The sequence below is a fragment of the Bombina bombina genome, chromosome 4 (assembly GCF_027579735.1).
Source record: "Bombina bombina isolate aBomBom1 chromosome 4, aBomBom1.pri, whole genome shotgun sequence".
NCBI classification, from domain to species: Eukaryota; Metazoa; Chordata; class Amphibia; order Anura; family Bombinatoridae; genus Bombina; species Bombina bombina.
In genome coordinates, this window is record NC_069502.1 from 564,557,391 (window position 1) to 564,580,315 (window position 22,925).

The window sequence follows — 22,925 nt, forward strand, 5'->3', positions numbered from 1 at the left end:
CAAATAAAGGGGCAGTCTGCAGAGGCTTAGATACAATATAATCACAGAGGTAAAAAATATATAAATATAACTGTGTTGGTTATGCAAAACTAGGGAATGGGTAAACAAGTGATTATCTGTCTTTTAAAGCAATAACATTTCTGGTGTAGACTGTCCCTTTAAGAACTAAATTCAAACTCCATGGCGGAGCAACAGGTTTAAACACAGGCTTTATTCTAACTAAAGCCTGACAGAATGACTGAACGTCTGGAACATCTGCCAGATGTTTGTGCAGTAGAATTGATAAAGCAGATATCTGTCCCTTTAAGGAACTAGCTGATAGCCCCTTCTCCAATCCTTCTTGGAGAAAGGACAAAATCCTAGGAATCCTGATCTTACTCCATGAGTAGCATTTGGATTCGCACCAATAAAGATATTTACGCAATATCTTGTGATAAATTTTCCTGGTGACAGACTTTCGAGCCTGAATCAAGGTATCTATGACCGACTCAGAGAAACCCCGCTTGGATAAAATCAAGCATTCAATCTCCAAGCAGTCAGCCGTAGAGAAACTAGATTTGGATGCTGGAACGGACCTTGAATCAGAAGGTCCTGTGTCTCAGTGGCAGAGTCCATGGTGGAAGAAATGACATGTCCACCAGGTCTGCATACCAAGTCCTGCGTGGCCACGCAGGTGCTATCAAAATCACTGAAGCTCTCTCCTGTTTGATTCTGGCAATCAAACGAGGAAGGAGAGGAAATGGTGGAAACACATAAGCCAGGGTGAACGACCAGGGTACTTCTAGAGCATCTATCAGTACTGCCTGAGGATCCTTTGACCTGGACCCGTAACGAGGAAGTTTGGCGTTCTGACGAGACGCCATCAGATCCAATTCTGGTGTGCCCCATTGCTGAATCAATTGTGCAAACACCTCCGGATGGAGTTCCCACTCCCCAGGATGAAAAGTCTGACGACTTAGAAAATCCGCTTCCCAGTTGTCCACTCCTGGGATATAGATTGCTGATAGATGGCAAGAGTGAGTCTCTGCCCATTGAATTATTTTGGTAACCTCTATCATCGCTTTAGAACTCTTTGTTCCCCCTTGATGATCGATATATGCTACAGTCGTGATATTGTCCGACTGGAATCTTATGAATCTGGCCGACGCCAGCTGAGGCCACGCTTGAATATCGCTCTCAGTTCTAGAATATTTATCGGGAGGAGAGCCTCCTCCTGAGTCCACAATCCCTGTGCTTTCAGGGAATTCCAGACTGCACCCCAGCCCAATAGGCTGGCGTCCGTCGTCACTACCCACAAAAAACGTTAAAGCACTCCCATCCAAAAAACGTTTGCTCACAAACATTTTACATTCAGTGTCAACCATATATGTAATTGCCCCAATAAGCAAGCTAAGTAATGCCCTTCTTTTTAGCTCTAGGATTACTGCTTACCCTTACCCTCCTGGGTATAATGCCAGCCTTTCTGAAATATACAGTCTCTTCAGAAAAAATATGACTGAACATAACTCATTGCTGCATAGCATGAAACCGTTCCTCACACTGAAGTTTCCTGTACTCCTCAGCCTCTGTGGAACAGCAATGGACCTTAGTTACAAATGCTAAGATCATCATCCTCCAGGCAGCAGTCTTCATCCATCTGCTGCCTGAGAGTAAATAGTACAAACCGGTACCATTTAAAAATAACAAACTCTTGATTAAAGAATTAAAACTAATATTTTATCACCTCTTTCACTTTACCCTTCCTAGTACTTAGAGTAGGCAAAGAGAATGACTGGGGGGTGGAGCTAAGGGAGGAGCTATATAGACAGCTTTGCTGTGGTGCTCTTCGCCACTTCTTGTAGGGAAGGATAATATCCCACAAGTAAAGGATGAATCCGTGGACTCGTCTTACCTTTATAGAAGAAAAAAAGTCAAAGCAAGAAGCCAAAGACAACTTGTCCTTTTCTAAAACAAGTAAAAAGAACAGACTAAAGGATTTTGTTTAAATCATATATAGCCTGCAGACAAAAACATATTTTATGCTTACCTGATAAATTAATTTATTTCATGGTGGTGAGAGTCCACAATCAATTATGCTGCAAATTATTCTTCCACTATGCCACAAGGTGCAGGTAAAGATTCCCAAACTCCAAGAGCTCTATAAAACCCTTCCAATCTTACTGTAAACTAGTCTGACATATAGCCAAGCAAAAAAGGTTTAAAAAGAATCAAGAGCAAAAAAATAGGAGCAGAGAAAAAGGATGTGCAAAAAGAAATAAACCATCACTAGAAACATAACAGGGTGAGATATTGTGGCCTCCCGGCACCATGAAATAAATGAATTTATCAGATAAGCATAAATTAAAATATATTTTCTTTCATACAAGTGGTGAGAGTCAATGATCCATTACTCTTGGGAACTAATACCGAAGCTGTGGAGTCCATGAGTAATGTGAAATAAAGGGTGAGATATAAAGAACGTCTTTTTTTCACAGTGAAACTAAATCCACAATCCAAATAGAACCCAAAGAAAGAAAAATATATATATATATATATATATATATATATAAATTTTCTTTTTTTTTTTCTTTTTTTTAAGAAATGCAATTAAAAATAAGCGACATGCAAAAACAAATTTAACCTAAGACAACTGCCTGAAGAACTTTCCTGCTAAAGGCTAAGTAGGCAAAAACATCAAAATGGTATATTTTGTTAAAATATGCAAAGAACAACAAGTTGCTTCCTTGCAAATTTGGTCGTCTGTGTGAGAAAAAACAATGTGTACAAACCCGAAAAAGCCTACATGTGGTATCCCGACCTGCTTACGCACACAGATTCAAAAGTCAACGTGCGTATAAAAACAATGTACGAGCGTGAAAACCCGACGTGTGTTAAAAATCAAACTATAACAAATTTAAAAGGGAAATACATTATCTTCCAATTCAGGAAGTCCAAAGCCAGACTCGTAAACGTGCTTTAAAAGTTCTTTAAAATTAATTCAAACCAGTACCAGTACATGATTATGGAATATGGAGATTAGGAAAATCTTGCTGACAGTACTGTTTCAAACACATGCTTACAATGCAGAAAAGGCTGCAAGTGAATACATTTCAGCTCACTTGCTTCTAAAGCAAATAGAAATCTATGTAAATGTTTAAACATTCTCTACGGAAAATGTTGAGTCTAATCTGTTTTGAAGACAATCGGATTATTAATAATTTTGCAGCTTTGCTCGGCACGAAATTTCAAGGTTATTAATCTGTCAACGTTCTATCCCATTATTTTTATACCGAAAGTGACCAGAAAGTTGTAAAAAAAAAAACATCACAGTAGCGGCAAGATAAGGCAGGTAAAATGTATAAGGCGGATTTTCCAGAACTAAAAAATAACTTTTTAATACCATAGCTATATTACTTTAGTAACAACGCAAATATGGCTGCCGCTGGAGATTCAGAGTACATTAGGCATTCCGTCCATCTTGTAAAAGTTGGACTTCACAGATTTCCACTCTTTAGGAGTAGATAGAAGGCCGACATATAGTGGAAAGACAACCATCAATGCGTCAATCAGTTTTGCAAGATGACGATAAAAAATGCTGACTGACATGCCAATTATGATGCTTGAAAGGACCCTGTAGCAAAGAAATGTAAAGCTTCAGAAGTCCGTAAATGGCTGTGTCCACACCGTCATTTGCTCCAGATAATAAGAAATCTCATTGTACAGGACCAGAATAGATTATCTAGTTGAAATATCTGACTAACTTCACAGTCAGAAAGGGCATATAAACCCATATGAGGAAGGAAAACTCTTGGCACTATACTCTTTCAGCATTTACTTTGACTGCTTGGATCTGGCTTGTCTCTCTAATTTGGATTACCAGAGAATAAAAAGGTGCAAGAGTGTCTCCATGGTTGACTGATCGTCCAAATTGTAAGAAAAAATTTTCAGACACTTATTTATACTGCTCTACCTGGCGTCAGTCTCAGACCACCTTTTGATATTCTACTGTGTTCACAACCTAAATGGTGGAGAAGGAAAATCCAAAAAGTTGCCACGGATATTATAATGAGCGGATAGGTTTGTTTTTTGTAACTTTTGAATATGGAGATTTTACTGGGGAACAATGACATTCGCAAGAAAAAAAGAGTTGGATCCAACATTGGCAGATATTTACAATTGCATACTTAAAAAACAAATTTTATGCTTACCTGATAAATTATTTTCTTTCCTGGCAGGAAATCATTCATTACTGTTGGGAATTCAACACCTGGCACCCAGGAGGCGGCAAAGACACCCCAGTCAAAACTATAAGTATCCCTCCCACTTCCCCTACTCCCCCAGTCATCAGTCATTCAGTCGAGAAAATAAAGAAAAGCAGATGAAACACTAGGGGTATAGAGGTGCCAGAAGATAAGGAAAAAAACGCTGCCGAAAAAGAATCAGGTAAGCATACATTTTGCAAAAACATCAAACTTGTAGAATGTTTAAAAAGTATGTAAAGAGGACCAGGTAGCTGCCTTACAGATGTTCTTACAGTGTTCTTAAAAGCCCAAGAAGAGGACACAGCACGGGTAGAACGAGCCGTAATACTCTCAGAAGGCTGCTGACCAGCTTCCTCAAAAGCCAAACGAATGACACTTCTCAGCCAAAATGAAAGAGTAGTCGCAGTGGCCCTCTGCCCCTTGCGCTTACCAGCATACAAAACAATAAAGGAAGAAGATTGCGTAAAATCCTTGGTTGCATGAAGATAGAACTTCAAAGCATGCACTACATCCAGATTGTTTAGCAAACGCTCCTTCTGAGAGGAGGCATTAGGACAAAAAGAAGGAACTACAATCTCTTGATAGATGTTACGATCAGAGACAACTTAAGGAAGAAAGCCTAACTTGGTACGTAAAACAGCCTTATCAGCATGGAACACAAGATAAGGGGAATCACATTGCAAAGCAGATAGCTCAAAAACTCTGCGAGCAGAAGAAATAGCCAACAAGAATAAAACCTTTCTAAGACAAAAGTTTTATGTCAAGAGAATACATGGGCTCAAACAAAGCTCGTTAGAGAACACGAAGAACAAGATTAAGGCTCCAAGGACGAGCAACAAAAGGTTGAACATCAGGAAGATTAGCTAATCTCTTATGTAACAACACCAGAAGGGCAGAGATTTGACCCTTGATAGAACTGATTGACAATGCCATCTCCAGACCATTCTGGAGAAACAAAAGGATTCGAGGAACCCTCCCCTTGTGCCAAGGGAAACCTTGTTTCTCACACCAGGCCAGATAGGTCCGCATACCTAGTGGTAAGTACGACAAGTGACTGGCTTATGAGTCTGGATCAGGGTATCAATGACCCAGTCAGAAAAACCTCTTTTGGAAAGCAGTAAGCATTCTATTTCCACACATTCAGCCTCTAGAGAACCTAGATGTTGGTAAAGGAACTGACCTTGAAGTAGAAGGTCCGCTCAAAGAGGCAACGTCCACGGAGGGGAGGAAAACATACTCACCAGATTCGAGAACCAGGTCCTTCTGGGCCACGCCAGAGCTAGCGGAATCACATAGGCCCACTCCTCTTTAATGCAGGCAATCACCCTAGGGAAGAAGAGCAAACAGAGGAAACAGATAGATAACTTGAAGTTCCATGGAACCGCCAACGCAACTACCAACCCTGCATGAGAGTTATCTTGGAAAACACCTCTGGGTGAAGAGACCACTCCCTGGGATGGAAGGACTGTCTGCTCAGAAAGTCTGCTTCCCAATTGTCCACCCCTGGAATGTGAATGGCAGAAATTTGACAATTGTAAAATTCCACCCACTGAAGGATGCAGGACACTTATCTCATCGCCAAGAAACTCCTTGTTCCCCCCGATGATTGATATAGGCAACCAAAGTTATGTTGTCTGACTTAAATCTGATAAAATGGAAGGAATGCAGTTGCGGCCACGCCATTACAGCATTGAAAATGGCCCTCAATTCCAGAATATTGATTGGAAGGGAGGATTCATCCGTCGACCATGTTCCCTGGGTCTTCAAGTGACCCCAGACCGCTCCCCAGCCAAGAAGACTGGCGTTCATAGTCACAATCTCCCAAAATGGTCTCAAAAAGCATGTGCCTTGAGACAAGTGATCTCAAAATAGCCACCAGGAGAGAGAGTCTCTCATAAGACTGTCCAGGACGATCTGTTGGGATAGGTCGCGGCTCCATTGTCTTAGCATACATAGTTGTAGATGTCGCAGATGGAAGCAAGCAAAAGGAATAATATCAATGGAAGCCACCATAAAACCAATTACATCCATGCATTGAGCCACAGAAGGTTCTGCTGTGTATTGAAGAGAAAGGCAGGCAGAAAGGAGTTTTGACCGTCTTTGATCCCTCAGAAAGATTTTCATGGAAATCAAATCTATGATTGCTTCCAGAAAACATACTCTGGATGCTGGGGACCAGGGAACTCTTTCCCAGATTTATTTCCATTCATGTGTCCGAAGGAGACACAGAAGAGAATCTGTGTGAGATCTTGCCAAAGGAAAAGATGGAGCATAAACCAAGATATTGTCCAGGTAAGGAGCAGCCGTGATTCCGAATACCTTCATAAAGATCATGGGGCCAGTAGCTTAAACAAATGATAGAGCTACAAACTGGAGATGTTTGTCCAGAAAGGCAAACCGCAGAAACTGAAAATGATCCTTGTGGATCGGGACATTAAGGTATGTGTCCTTCAGGTCAATAGTGGTCATGAATTGACTCTCTTGGACCAATGGAAGAATGGATCTGATAGTCTCATCGTGAAGGACGGAACCTTGAGGAAATTGTCGAGACACTAAGTCCAGAGTTGGTCAAAAAGTTCCCTTCTTCTTGGGAACCACAAAAAGATTTGAATAAAACCCCAGGCCTCGTTTTGAGGAAGGCACGGGAACAATGACTCCCAAAGAAGACAGGTCCTTTACACAATTTAAAAAGGCTGTCCTCTCCTCTGACTTTGAAGAGAGTCTTGACAAAAGGAATCTGCCTCTTGGAGAGCGAGATCTGAAATCTATCCTGTATCCCTGGGAAAACATAATTTATGCTTACCTGATAAATTTATTTCTCTTCTGGTGTATCCAGTCCACGGATCATCCATTACTTGTGGGATATTCTCCTTCCCAACAGGAAGTTGCAAGAGGATCACCCACAGCAGAACTGCTATATAGCTCCTCCCCTAACTGCCATATCCAGTCATTCGACCGAAACTAGCCGAGAAAACATAATTTATGTAAGAACTTACCTGATAAATTCATTTCTTTCATATTAGCAAGAGTCCATGAGCTAGTGACGTATGGGATATACATTCCTACCAGGAGGGGCAAAGTTTCCCAAACCTCAAAATGCCTATAAATACACCCCTCACCACACCCACAAATCAGTTTAACAAATAGCCAAGAAGTGGGGTGATAAGAAAAAAGTGCGAAAGCATAAAAAATAAGGAATTGGAATAATTGTGCTTTATACAAAAAAATCATAACCACCTCAAAAAGGGTGGGCCTCATGGACTCTTGCTAATATGAAAGAAATGAATTTATCAGGTAAGTTCTTACATAAATTATGTTTTCTTTCATGTAATTAGCAAGAGTCCATGAGCTATTGACGTATGGGATAATGAATACCCAAGATGTGGATCTTCCACGCAAGAGTCACTAGAGAGGGAGGGATAAAATAAAGACAGCCAATTCCGCTGAAAAATAATAAAAAAAACTGAAATTATAAGCAGAAGAATCAAACTGAAACAGCTGCCTGAAGTACTTTTCTACCAAAGACTGCTTAGGAAGAAGAAAACACATCAAAATGATAGAATTTAGTAAAAGTATGCAAAGAAGACCAAGTTGCTGCTTTGCAAATCTGATCAACCGAAACTTCATTCCTAAATGCCCAGGAAGTAGAGACTGACCTAGTCGAATGAGCTGTAATCCTTTGAGGCGGAGTTCTACCCGACTCAACATAAGCATGATGAATCAAAGACTTTAACCAAGATCCCAAAGAAATGGCAGAAGCCTTCTGACCTTTCCTAGAACCAGAAAAGATAACAAATAGACTAGAAGTCTTTCGGAAATCTTTAGTAGCTTCAACATAATATTTCAAAGCTCTAACTACATCCAAAGAATGCAACGATCTTTCCTTAGAGTTCTTAGGATTAGGACACAATGAAGGAACCACAATTTCTCTACTAATGTTGTTAGAATTCACAACCTTAGGTAAAAATTTAAATGAAGTTCGCAACACCGCCTTATCCTGATGAAAAATCAGAAAAGGAGACTCACAAGAAAGAGCAGATAATTCAGAAACTCTTCTAGCAGAAGAGATGGACAAAAGAAACAAAACTTTCCAAGAAAGTAATTTAATATCCAGCGAATGCATAGGTTCAAACGGAGGAGCTTGAAGAGCCCCCAGAACCAAATTCAAACTCCAAGGAGGAGAAATTGACTTAATGACAGGTTTTATACGAACCAAAGCCTGAACAAAACAATGAATATCAGGAAGATTAGCAATCTTTCTGTGAAAAAGAACAGAAAGAGAAGATTTGTCCTTTCAAGGAACTTGCAGACAAACCTTTATCCAAACCATCCTGAAGAAACTGTAAAATTCTAGGAATTCTAAAAGAATGCCAAGAAAAATGATGAGAAGAACACCAAGAAATGTAAGCCTTCCAGACTCGATAATATATCTTCCTAGATACAGATTTACGAGCCTGTAACATAGTATTAATTACGGAGTCAGAGAAACCTCTATGACTGAGAATCAAGCGTTCAATCTCCATACCTTCAAATTTAAGGATTTGAGATCCTGATGGAAAAAAGGACCTTGCGATAGAAGGTCTGGTCTTAACGGAAGAGTCCACGGTTGACAAGTAGCCATCCGGACAAGATCCGCATACCAAAACCTGTGAGGCCATGCTGGAGCCACCAGCAGAACAAACGAATGCTCCTTTAGAATCTTGGAAATCACTCTTGGAAGAAGAACTAGAGGCGGAAAGATATAGGCAGGATGATACTTCCAAGGAAGTGACAATGCATCCACTGCTTCCGCCTGAGGATCCCTGGATCTGGACAGATACCTGGGAAGCTTCTTGTTTGGATGAGAAGCCATCAGATCTATTTTCTGGAAGTCCCCACATTTGGACAATCTGACGAAATACCTCTGGGTGAAGAGAACATTCGCCCGGATGTAATGTTTGGCGACTGAGATAATCCGCTTCCCAATTGTCTATACCTGGGATATGAACCGCAGAAATTAGACAGGAGCTGGATTCCGCCCATACAAGTATTCGAGATACTTCTTTCATAGCCAGAGGACTGTGAGTCCCTCCTTGATGATTGACATATGCCACGGTTGTGACATTGTCTGTCTGAAAACAAATGAACGACTCTCTTTAGAAGAGGCCAAGACTGAAGAGCTCTGAAAATCGAGTTCCAAAATGTTGATTGGTAATCTCGCCTCCTGAGATTCCCAAACCCCTTGTGCTGTCAGAGACCCCCATACAGCTCCCCAACCTGTCAGACTTGCATCTGTTGAGATCACAGTCCAGGTTGGAAGAACAAAAGAAGCCCCCTGAACTAAACGATGGTGGTCTGTCCACCACGTCAGAGAGTGTCGTACAATCGGTTTTAAAGATATTAATTGTGATATCTTTGTATAATCCTTTGTATAAACCAATTTCAGACGTCTCTTGTCCGTCAGTGACAGAGTCATGGACACTGAATCTATCTGGAAACCTAAAAAGGTTACCCTTGTCTGAGGAATCAACAAACTCTTTGGTAAATCGATCCTCCAAACATGTTCTCGAAGAAACGATACAAGTCGATTCGTATGAGATTCTGCTAAATGTGAAGACTGAGCAAGTACCAAGATATCGTCCAAATAAGGAAATACCACAATACCCTGTTCTCTGATTACAGACAGAAGGGCACCGAGAACCTTTGTAAAAATCCTTGGAGCTGTTGCTAGGCCAAACAGCAGAGCCACAAACTGGTAATGCTTGTCTAGAAAAGAGAATCTCAGAAACTGATAGTGATCTGGATGAATCGGAATATGCAGATATGCATCTTGTAAATCTATTGTGGACATATAATGCCCTTGCTGAACAAAAGGCAGAATAGTCTTTATAGTTACCATTTTGAATGTTGGTATCCTTACATAACGATTCAATATTTTTAAATCCAGAACTGGTCTGAAGGAATTCTCCTTCTTTGGTACAATGAAGAGATTTGAGTAAAACCCCAGCCCCTGTTCCAAAACTGGAACTGGCACAATTACTCCAGCCAACTCTAGATCTGAAACACATTTCAGAAATGCTTGAGCCTTCACTGGATTTATTGGGACACGGGAAAGAAAAAATCTTCTTGCAGGAGGCCTTATCTTGAAGCCTATTCTGTACCCTTGTGAAACAATATTCTGAATCCAAAGATTGTGAATCGAATTGATCCAAATTTCTTTGAAAAATCATAATCTGCCCCCCTACCAGCTGGGCTGGAATGAGGGCCGCACCTTCATGTGGACTTGGGAACTGACTTTGGCTTTCTAAAAGGCTTGGATTTATTCCAGACTGGAGATGGTTTCCAAACGGATACCGCTCCTGTAGGGGAAGGATCAGGTTTTTGTTCCTTATTGTGACGAAAGGAACGAAAACGATTAGCAGACCTAAATTTACCTTTAGATTTTTTTATCCTGTGGTAAAAAAGTTCCTTTCCCCCCAGTAACAGTTGAAATAATAGAATCCAACTGTGAACCAAACAATGTATTACCCTGGAAAGAAAGGGAAAGCAAAGTTGACTTAGAAGACATATCAGCATTCCAAGTTTTAAGCCATAAAGCTCTTCTAGCTAAAATAGCTAAAGACATATACCTGACATCAATCCTAATGATATCAAAGATGGCATCACAAATAAAGTTATTAGCATGTTGAAGAAGATTAAAAATGCTATGAGTATTATGATCTGTTACTTGTTGTGCTAAAGCTTCCAACCAGAAAGTTGAGGCTGCAGCAACATCCGCCAAAGATATAGCAGGTCTAAGAAGATTACCTGAACATAAGTAAGCTTTTCTTAGAAAGGATTCAATTTTCCTATCTAAAGGATCCTTAAAGGAAGTACTATCTGCCGTAGGAATAGTAGTACGTTTAGCAAGAGTAGAGATAGCCCCATCAACCTTAGGGATTTTGTCCCAAAACTCTAATCTGTCAGATGGCACAGGATATAATTGCTTAAACCGTTTAGAAGGAGTAAATGAATTACCCAAATTATTCCATTCCCTAGAAATTACTTCAGAAATAGCATCAGGGACGGGAAAAACCTCCGGAATAACTACAGGAGGTTTAAAAACCGTATTCAAACGTTTAGATTTAGTATCAAGAGGACCAGATTCCTCTATTTCTAATGCAATTAAAACTTCTTTAAGTAAAGAACGAATAAATTCCATTTTGAATAAATATGAAGATTTATCAGTATCAACCTCTGAAACAGAATCCTCTGAACCAGAAAAATCATTATCAGAAACAGAATCAGAATGATGGTGTTCATTTAAAAACTCATCTGAAAAATGAGAAGTTTTAAAAGACCTTTTACGATTACTGGAAGGAGGAATAACAGACATAGCCTTCTTAATAGATTTAGAAAAAAAATCTCTTATGTTAACAGGAACACCCTGAATATTAGATGTTGATGGAACAGCAACAGGTAATGGAACATTACTAAAGGAAATATTATCTGCATTAACAAGTTTGTCATGACATTCATTACAAACAACAGCCGGAGGAACAGTTACCACAAGTTTACAACAAATACACTTAACTTTGGTAGATCCAGCATCAGGCAGCAATTTTCCATAAGTATCTTCTGATTCAGGGTCAATCTGAGACATCTTGCAATATGTAATAGAAAAAACAACATATAAAGCAAAATTGATCAAATTCCTTAAATGACAGTTTCAGGAATGGGAAAAAATGCCAATGAACAAGCTTCTAGCAACCAGAAGCAAATAAGCAATGAGACTTAAATAATGTGGAGACAATAATGACGCCCATATTTTTTGGCGCCAAAAAAGACACCCACATTATTTGGCGCCTAAATGCTTTAAGCGCCAAAAATGACGCCACATCCGGTGACGCCGACATTTTTGGCGCAAAAAACGTCAAAAAAATGACGCAACTTCCGGCGACAAGTATGACGCCGGAAATGATAAAGAAAATTTTTGCGCCAAAAATTACGCAATAAAAAGAAGCATTTTCAGCCCCCGCGAGCCTAAAAGCCCACAGGAAAAAAGTCAAATTTTAAGGTAAGAAACATTGATTATTCATATGCATGATCCCAAATAATGAAACTGACTGTCTGAAATAAGGCAAATAAATGTTTAAACACATATATTTAGAACTTTATATAAAAGTGCCCAACCATAGCTTAGAGTGTCACAAAAATAAGACTTACTTACCCCAGGACACTCATCTACATGTAGTAGAAAGCCAAACCAGTACTGAAACGAGAATCAGTAGAGGTAATGGTATATATAAGAGTATATCGTCGATCTGAAAAGGGAGGTAAGAGATGAATCTCTACGACCGATAACAGAGAACCTATGAAATAGACCCCGTAGAAGGAGATCATTGAATTCAAATAGGCAATATTCTCTTCACATCCCTCTGACATTCACTGCACACTGAGAGGAAAACCGGGCTCCAGCCTGCTGCGACGTACATATCAACGAAGAATCTAGCACAAACTTACTTCACCACCTCCATGGGAGGCAAAGTTTGTAAAACTGATTTGTGGGTGTGGTGAGGGGTGTATTTATAGGCATTTTGAGGTTTGGGAAACTTTGCCCCTCCTGGTAGGAATGTATATCCCATACGTCACTAGCTCATGGACTCTTGCTAATTACATGAAAGAAAGGAGAAACCATAGGGTGCAGTGGTGACTGTAGTTTAAAATTTAGACCTGTCTTAAAAGGACAGGGCGGGCCGTGGACTGGATACACCACAAGAGAAATAAATTTATCAGGTAAGCATAAATTATGTTTTCTCTTGTTAGGTGTATCCAGTCCACGGATTATCCATTACTTGTGGGATACCAATACCAAAGCTAAAGTAAACTGATGAAGGGAGGGACAAGGCAGGTACTTAAACGGAAGGGACCACTGCCTGTAGAACCTTTCTCCCAAAAATAGCCTCCGAAGAAGCAAAAGTATCAAATTTGTAAAATTTTGAAAAGGTATGAAGCGAAGACCAAGTCGCTGCTTTGCAAATCTGTTCATTTTTAAAGGCCCAGGTGGAAGCCACAGCTCTAGTAGAATGAGCTGTAATCCTTTCAAGGGGGCTGCTGTCCAGCAGTCTCATAGGCTAAGCGTATTACGCTCCGAAGCCAAAAAGAAAGAGAGGTTGCCGAAGCCTTTTGACCTCTCCTCTGTCCAGAGTAAACAACAAACAGGGAAGATGTTTGACGAAAATCTTTAGTCGCTTGTAAGTAAAACTTTAAAGCACGGACTACGTCCAAATTATGTAAAAGACGTTCCTTCTTTGAAGAAGGATTAGGACACAATGATGGAACAACAATCTCTTGATTGATATTCTTGTTGGAAACTACCTTAGGTAAAAACCCAGGTTTTGTACGCAGAACTACTTTATCTGTATGGAAAATCAGATAAGGAGAATCACATTGTAAAGCTGATAACTCAGACTCTCTACGAGCCGAGGAAATAGCCATCAAAAACAGAACTTTCCAAGATAAAAGTTTGATATCAATGGAATGAAGGGGTTCAAACGGAACACCTTGAAGAACCTTAAGAACCAAGTTTAAGCTCCATGGATGAGCAACAGGTTTAAACACAGGCTTAATTCTAACCAAAGCCTGACAAAATGCCTGGACGTCTGGAACCTCTGCCAGAGGCTTGTGCAAAAGGATAGACAGAGCAGAAATCTGTCCCTTTAAAGAACTAGCTGATAATCCTTTATCCAAACCCTCTTGGAGAAAGGACAATATCCTAGGAATCCTAACCTTACTCCATGAGTAATTCTTGGATTCACACCAATGAAGATATTTGTGCCATATCTTATGGTAGATTTTCCTGGTTCCAGGCTTTCGTGCCTGTATTAAGGTATCAATGACTGACTCGGAGAAGCCATGCCTTGATAAAATCAAGCGTTCAATCTCCAGGCAGTCAGTCTCAGAGAAATTAGATTTTAATGATTGAAAGGACCTTGTAGTAGAAGGTCTCGTCTCAGAGGCAGAGGCCAAGGTGGAAAGGATGACATGTCCACCAGGTCTGCATACCAGGTCCTGCGTGGCCACTCAGGCGCGATCAAGATCACTGATGCTCTCTCCTGTTTGATTTTGGCAATCAGTCGAGGGAGCAGAGGAAACGGTGGAAACACATAAGCCAGGTTGAAGAACCACGGTGCTGCTAGAGAATCTATCAGCGTTGCTTCTGGGTCCCTGGACCTGGATCCGTAACAAGGAAGCTTGGCGTTCTGGCGAGACGCCATGAGATCCAATTCTGGTGTGCCCCAACGATGAACCAATTGAGCAAACACCTCCGGATGGAGTTCCCACTCCCCCGGACGACTTAGAAAATCCGCCTCCCAGTTCTCTACACCTGGGATATGGATCGCTGATAGATGGCAAGAGTGAGTCTCTGCCCAGCGAATTATCTTGGAGACTTCTAACATCGCTAGGGAGCTCCTGGTCCCCCCTTGATGGTTGATGTAAGCCAAAGTCGTGATGTTGTCCGACTGAAATCTGATGAAACTCAGGGTTGTTAACTGAGGCCAAGCTAGAAGAGCATTGAATATTGCTCTTAACTCCAGAATATTTATTGGGAGGAGTTTCTCCTCCTGAGTCCACGATCCCTGAGCCTTCAGGGAATTCCAGACTGCACCCCAACCTAGAAGGCTGGCATCTGTTGTTACAATTGTCCAATCTGGCCTGCGAAAGGTCATACCTTTGGACAGATGGACCCGAGATAGCCACCAGAGAAGAGAATCTCTGGTCTCTTGATCCAGATTTAGCAGAGGGGACAAATCTGTGTAATCCCCATTCCACTGACTGAGCATGCATAATTGCAGCGGTCTGAGATGTAGGCACGCAAATGGCACTATGTCCATCGCCGCTACCATTAAGCCGATCAGTTCCATGCACTGAGCCACCGAAGGGCGCGGAATGTAGTGAAGAACACGGCAGGAATTTAGAAGATTTGATAACCTGGACTCTGTCAGGTAATTTTTCATTTCTACAGAATCTATCAGAGTTCCTAGGAAGGAAACCCTTGTGAGGGGTGATAGAGAACTCTTTCCCTCGTTCACTTTCCACCCATGCGACCTCAGAAATGCCAACACTATGTCCGTATGAGATTTGGCAATTTGGAAGTTTGACGCCTGTATCAGGATGTCGTCTAAATAAGGGGCCACTGCTATGCCCCGTGGTCTTAGGACCGCCAGAAGAGACCCCAGAACCTTTGTAAAAATTCTTGGGGCTGTAGCTAACCCGAAGGGAAGAGCCACAAACTGGTAATGCCTGTCTAGAAAGGCAAACCTTAGGAACCGATGATGATCTTTGTGAATCGGTATGTGAAGGTAAGCATCCTTCAAATACACTGTGGTCATGTACTGACCCTCCTGGATCATAGGTAGGATTGGCCGAATAGTTTCCATTTTGAACGATGGAACTCTGAGGAATTTGTTTAAGATCTTTAGATCCAAAATTGGTCTGAAGGTTCCCTCTTTTTTGGGAACCACAAACAGATTTGAATAAAATCCCTGTCCTTGTTCCATCTGTGGAACTGGATGGATCACTCCCATTATTAGGAGGTCTTGCACACAGAGTAAGAATGCCTCTTTCTTTATCTGGTTTACAGATAATCTCGAAAGGTGAAATCTCCCTTGTGGGGGGGAAGCTTTGAAGTCCAGAAGATATCCCTGAGATATGATCTCCAACGCCCAGGGATCCTGAACATCTCTTGCCCACGCCTGGGCGAAGAGAGAAAGTCTGCCCCCTACTAGATCCGTTGCCGGATAGGGGGCCGTTCCTTCATGCTGTCTTAGAGGCAGCAGCAGGCTTTCTGGCCTGCTTGCCTTTGCTCCAGGCCTGGTTAGATTTCCAGGCCGGCTTGGATTGCGCAAAAGTTCCCTCTTGTTTTGTAGCAGAGGAAGTTGATGCTGCACCTGCCTTGAAGTTTCGAAAGGCACGAAAATTAGACTGTTTGGCCCTTGATTTGGCCCTGTCCTGAGGAAGGGTATGACCCTTACCTCCAGTAATGTCAGCAATAATTTCCTTCAAACCAGGCCCGAATAGGGTCTGCCCCTTGAAGGGAATGTTAAGTAATTTAGACTTTGAAGTCACGTCAGCTGACCAAGATTTAAGCCATAGCGCCCTACGCGCCTGGATGGCGAATCCAGAATTCTTAGCCGTTAGTTTAGTCAAATGAACAATGGCATCAGAAACAAAAGATTTAGCTAGCTTAAGTGTTCTAAGCTTGTCAAGTATTTCAGTCAATGGAGTAGATGTCTGAAAGGCCTCTTCCAGAGACTCAAACCAGAACGCCGCAGCAGCAGTGACAGGAGCAATGCATGCAAGGGGCTGCAGGATAAAACCTTGTTGAATAAACATTTTCTTAAGGTAACCTTCTAATTTTTTATCCATTGGATCTGAAAAAGCACAACTGTCCTCGACAGGGATAGTTGTACGCTTTGCTAAAGTAGAAACTGCTCCCTCCACCTTAGGGACCGTCTGCCATAAGTCCCGTGTGGTGGCGTCTATTGGAAACATTTTTCTAAAAATAGGAGGGGGGGGAAAACGGCACACCGGGTCTGTCCCACTCCTTAGTAATAATTTCTGTAAACCTTTTAGGTATTGGAAAAACGTCAGTACACACCGGCACCGCGTAGTATTTATCCAGTCTACACAATTTCTTTGGAACTGCAATTGTGTCACAGTCATTCAGAGCAGCTAAAACCTCTCCAAGCAACACCCGGAGGTTCTCAAGCTTAAATTTAAAAGTAGACATTTCTGAATCAGGTTTCCCCGAGTCAGAGACGCCACCCACAGACTGAAGCTTTTCCTCAGCTTCTGCATATTGTGACGCAGTATCAGACATGGGCCTTAAAGCATCTGCGCGCTCTGTATTACATCTAACCCCAGAGCTATCGCGCTTTTCTCTGAATTCAGGCAGTCTGGCTAATAACGCTGACAGGGTATTATCCATGATTGCCTGCAAAGTAATCGCTATGGGCGTCTTTGATGTACTTGGCGCCATTTTAGCGTGAGTCCCTTGAGCGGGAGTCAAAGGGTCCGACACGTGGGGAAAGTTAGTCGGCATAACTTCCCCCTCGTCAGAATCCTCTGGTGATAATTCTTTTAAAGATAACAGCTGATCTTTATTGTTTAAAGTGAAATCAATACATTTAGTACACATTCTCCTATGGGGTTCCACCATGGCTTTTAAACATAATGAACAAGGAGTTTCCTCTATGTCAGACATGTTTATACAGACTAGCAATGAGACTAGCAAGCTTGGAGAACACTTTAAATCAAGTTAACAAGCAATATAAAAAAACGCTACTGTGCCTTTAAGAGAAACAAATTTTGCCAAAATTTGAAATAACAGTGAAAAAAGGCAGTTAAACTAACGAAGTTTTTACAGTGTATGTAACAAGTTAGCAGAGCATTGCACCCACTTGCAAATGGATGATTAACCCCTTAATACAAAAAACAGATTAACAAAACGAAAAATATGTTTTTTAAACAGTCATAACAACTGCCACAGCTCCTACTTTTGAAGCCTTTTGAGCCCTTCAGAGATGTCCTATAGCATGCAGGGGACTGCTGAGGGAAGCTGAATGTCACAGTTTGTAATTTTAACTGCACCAACTGTAACTTTTATACTATAACAGTGGAAAGCCTCAGGAAACTGTTTCTAGGCAAAAATAAAGCCAGCCATGTGGAAAAAACTAGGCCCCAATAAGTTTTATCACCAAAGCATATATAAAAATGATTAAACATGCCAGCAAACGTTTTATATTGCACATTAATCAGAGTATATACCTCTGATAGCAAGCCTGATACTAGTCGCTATTAAATCACTGTATTTAGGCTTTAACATACATTAATCAGGTATCAGCAGCATTTTCTAGCAAATTCCATCCCTAGAAAAACTTAACTGCACATACCTTATTGCAGGATACCCTGCACGCCATTCTCCCTCTGAAGTTACCTCACTCCTCAGACATATGTGAGAACAGCAGTGGATCTTAGTTACTTCTGCTAAGATCAAAGAAAACGCAGGCAGATTCTTCTTCTGAATGCTGCCTGAGATAAAATAGTACACTCAGGTACCATTTAAAAACAAACTTTTGATTGAAGAAAAAACTAACTATATTTTACCACTTTCCTCTTACTACCTCCAGCTATGTTGAGAGCTTGCAAGAGAATGACTGGATATGGCAGTTAGGGGAGGAGCTATATAGCAGCTCTGCTGTGGGTGATCCTCTTGCAACTTCCTGTTGGGAAGGAGAATATCCCATAAGTAATGGATGATCCGTGGACTGGATACACCTAACAAGAGAAATTACATCCAAGACACAGGGGTCCTGAAAGAAGCGAAACCAATCGTCTCAAAGAAAGGATAGTCTGCCCCTACACAAGCTGGTCCTGGATCGGGGTCCATCCCTTCATGCTGACTTATTTTTAGAGAAGGGCTTCTTGAACTGCTTGATCTTGTTCCAAGACTGACTGGGTTTCCAGGTACTCTTAGGCTGATCCGCATAGGCGGAGGACTCAAAGACAAAAAATGACTGGGAGTAGGGGAAGCGGAAGGGATATGTTTGCCTATTCCCTAAAGTAAATAATTAATTTGTGGACTCTTCCTGCCATTGGAAAAGAAATGCGGATTTTGTGTTACTTTTTGACTAGTTCATGGATTTGTACATATAGATTTTGATTTGCACACAGATTTCAATGCAAAATTACCTAAGAACAGCAAGTTAATTGCTTAGTACATAGAGGCCTTAGGGTAATAATTAGATACGTGTATATGGAGGTATCAAATACCTCTTTGTTTTTTTTATTTTTCCCTATAAGTTATATTTACAATTTGAAATATATCCCTAATAATTTGCAAACAGACAAGAAACAAAGACCAATTTTAGGATCCAAATTAGGGAAAACACTTGCAACCACCAATAGCCAAAAGGTAATTTATCGCCATCTTTATTATGTAAGTTCTGAAGACATCTTTAAATGAGAAACTATATTTCAAACATGTTTTTTTTTTTTTTTTAAATTAAAAAATAAAACATTAGCTCCAATGTATCCTACATAAATGTACAGTTGTGCAATTAAAATTAAACCTCATTCTTTTTTTCCATAAGAAGAGGCAACACAAAATTCTACCCTCGCTCAGTTTAATTAAAATAATGTTATTCTGTTGAACCCAGTAAGCTTGAACCTAGATTTTCCTTCCAATACAATGAAGTAGATGGGGCCACAGACTGGAGAAAGATCTAACAATGGGTGTAAATACATGCAGTATAAAGAAAAATATGATTTACAGGATTCAGAATACAGTACTTATTCATTATGAAAAAAAAAAAAAAAACACAAAAAAAGAAACAAAACTTTTAAAATAAATTATCTGAAATGTATGACAAAAAATACAGTATTTCTGAAAATAAGGAAACTGTACTTCACTATGGGTTCTACATAAAGGGGACACAGTCTTACCCCATCCAAAAGAGTATTCGTCAAATGAAGCCGAAAATCTTTTCGAAATGGAAATTCAAGGTTGGACACATGAAACACTGAGTTATCCCGGTCAATCATAAATACTTCATTTTTACCATCAATCATCATCATATATCTAGAAAAAGAAGAATATGTATCGGTTACAGCAAAAAGAAAATGTATGCTTACCTGATAAATCTATTTCTTTTTTGACACAATGAGTCCACGGATCATCTTAATTACTAATGGGATATTCACCTCCTGGTCAGCAGGAGGAGGCAAAGAGCACCACAGCAGAGCTGTTAAATAGCTCCTCCCTTCCCTCCCACTCCAGTCATTCGACCAAAGTTAGGAAGAGAAAGGAAAAGCCAAGGTGCAGAGGTGTCTGAAGTTTACACTAACCCATAACCTGTCTAAAAGAACAGGGCGGGCCGTGGACTCATCATGTCAAAAAAGAAATACATTTATTAGGTAAGCATAAATTTTATTTTATTTTTTAAGACACGATGAGTCCACGGATCATCTTAATTACTAATCGGATTCAATACCCAAGCTAGAGTACACAGATGATACGGGAGGGACAAGACAGGGAACCTAAATGGAAGGCACCACTGCTTGAAGAACCTTTCTCCCAAAAGTGGCCTCAGTCGAGGCAAAAGAGTCAAAATTGTAGAATTTTGAAAAAGTGTGAAGAGAGGACAAAGATGCAGTCTTGCAAATCTGTTCCACAGAAGCTTCATTTTTGAACGCCCATGTGGAAGCAACAGCCCTAGTGAAATGAGCCGTAACTCTCCCGGGAGGCTGCTGTCCAGCAGTCTCATATGCAAAACGTATGATACTTTTCAGCCAAAAAGAAAGAGAAGTAGCCTTGCGTTTTCCTGAGAAAACCACAAACAAAGAAAAAGACTGATGACAGTCCTTAGTCACCTGCAGGTAAAACTTTAAAGCACGGACCATGTCCAAATTGTGCAGAAGTCTTTCCTTCTGAGAAGAAGGATAAGGATACAGGAAAAGAATAACAATCTCCTGATTAATGTTCCGATCAGAAAACAACCTTAGGAAGAAATCCTAATCTAGTACGTAAAACTACCTTATCTGAATGGAAAATAAGATAAGGAGACTCATACTGTAATGCCGAGAGCTCTGACACTCTCCGAGCAGAAAAAATAGCAACAGGAAATAAAACCTTCCAAGATAACAACTTAATATCTAAGGAATGCATAGGCTCAAACGGAGCCCCTTGAAGAACTCTGAGAACTATATTCAGACTCCATGGAGGAGCAACTGATTGGAACACAGGCCTGATCCTGACCAAGGCCTGACAAAATGATTGTACCTCTGGGACATCTCTCAGGCGTTTGTGTAACAAAATAGATAAAGACAGAGATTTGACCCCTTAGGGAACTTGACGATAAACCTTTCTCCAAACCCTCTTGGAGAAAAGACAAAATTCTAGGAATCCTAGCATGACCGAGACAGAAAAAACCCTGCTAAGATAATATTAAGCGTTCAATCTCCAAGCAGTCAGTTTCAGAAAAAAACAGATTTGGGTTAAGGAGGGGCCCTTGAATTAGAAGGTCCTTCCTCAACGGAAGTCTCCAAGGTGGCAGAGATGACATGTCCACCAGATCTGCATACCAAATCCTGCGAGGCGCAGCCGGTGCTATGAGGATCACTGATGCCCTCTCCTGCTTTTATCGAGCAATGATCAGAGAAACAAAAGCAAATGGAGGAAAAAGCTGGAGGACACTTACGGATGGAGTTCCCACTCCCCTGGATGAAAGGTCTGTCTGCTCAGGAAATCCGCCTCCCAGTAGTCCACCCCTGGGATGTGGATCATCGACCAGCAGCAAGAATGGGCCTCCGCCCACTGAATTATTTGGATACCTCTGTCATCGCAAAGGAACTCCTCGTTCCTCCCTGATGATTGATGTACGTCACTGACGTTAATTTGTTTGACTGGAACCTGATAAACTGAACCGAGGCTAACTAAGGCCAGGCCAGAATAACATTGTAGATCGCTCTCAGCTGCAGAACGTGTATAGGAAGAACAGACTAAGGCTGAGTCTAAACCCCCTGAGCCCTTAGGGAACCCCAGACTGCTCCCCACCCTAGAAGGCTGGCGTTGTCACAATCGTTGTCACAATCACCCAAGATGGTCTGCGAAAGCAGGTTCCCTGGGAGAGATGATCCAGAGACAACCACCATTGAAGAGAATCCCTTGTCTCCTGCTCCAGTAGTGTTCGAGGAGACAAATCTGTATAATCTCTGATCCATTGCCTGAGCATGCTTAACTGCAAAGGTCTGAGATGGAACTGAGCAAACAGGATAATGTTTATTGCCGCCACCATCAGCCCGATTACCTCCATGCACTGAGCCACTGAAGGCTGAAGAGAGGACTGAATGACTAGACAAGTATCGATAATCTCTAATTTCCTGACATTCTGTCAGAAAAATCTTCATTGATATGGAATCATTTTATGGATCCCAGGAAAGTTACCCTTGTGCTTGGGACAAAGGAACTCTTTTCCAAATTTACCTTCCACCCGTGAGATCGCGGGAAGGATACCACTATGTCCGTGAGAATTCTTGCTTGCTGTAAGGATGGCGCCTGGACTAGGATATCATTCAGATAGGGTGCCACTGCAATGTCCCATAACCGAAGCCCCGCCAACAGCGATCCCAAAGTCTTTGTGAAAACTGTGGCAAGACCGAAAGGAAGAGCCACAAACTGGAAGCGTTTGTCCAGAAAGGCAAACCTTAGAACTTGAGATGATTCTTGTGAATGGCACATAAAGGTACGCGTCCTTTAAATCCACTGTTGTCATAAATGGACCCTCTTGGATCAAGGGAAGAATGGAACAAATAGTTTCCATCTTGAAAAACGGTACACTAAAAAATTTGTTTAGACTCTTGAGATCTACAAAGTGTTTTGAAGGTTCCCTCCTTTTTTGGGAACCACAAACAGATTGGGATAAAAAAAACAGACCCTGTACCTGTATTGGAACTGGAACAATCACTCCCAGGTCTGAGAGGTCTCCAACACAGTGTAAGAACTCCTCTCCTCTTGTCTGATCTGCAGATAATCTTGAAAGCAGAAACCTGCCTCTGGGAGGAAAACTTTTAAACTTGAACCCCAGCCTGAGCAAAGACGGAAAGTCAGCCCCCTACAAGATCCGATCCCGGAGGCATGTCCTTCATGTTGTCTTCGATTCAACA

The 22,925-nt window shown here is 41.2% G+C and overlaps 1 protein-coding gene across 1 annotated transcript in view; it reads right to left on the bottom strand.

The window, feature by feature from the left end:
* RNGTT (RNA guanylyltransferase and 5'-phosphatase) overlaps window positions 1-22,925 on the bottom strand; it is a 1,295,116-nt gene that overhangs the window by 797,724 nt on the left and 474,467 nt on the right. Inside the window, exon 9 of the mRNA XM_053710532.1 lies at window positions 19,707-19,842. Within this exon, the coding sequence (XP_053566507.1) occupies window positions 19,707-19,842 (136 nt within the window). The remainder of the gene's footprint in view (window positions 1-19,706; window positions 19,843-22,925) is intronic.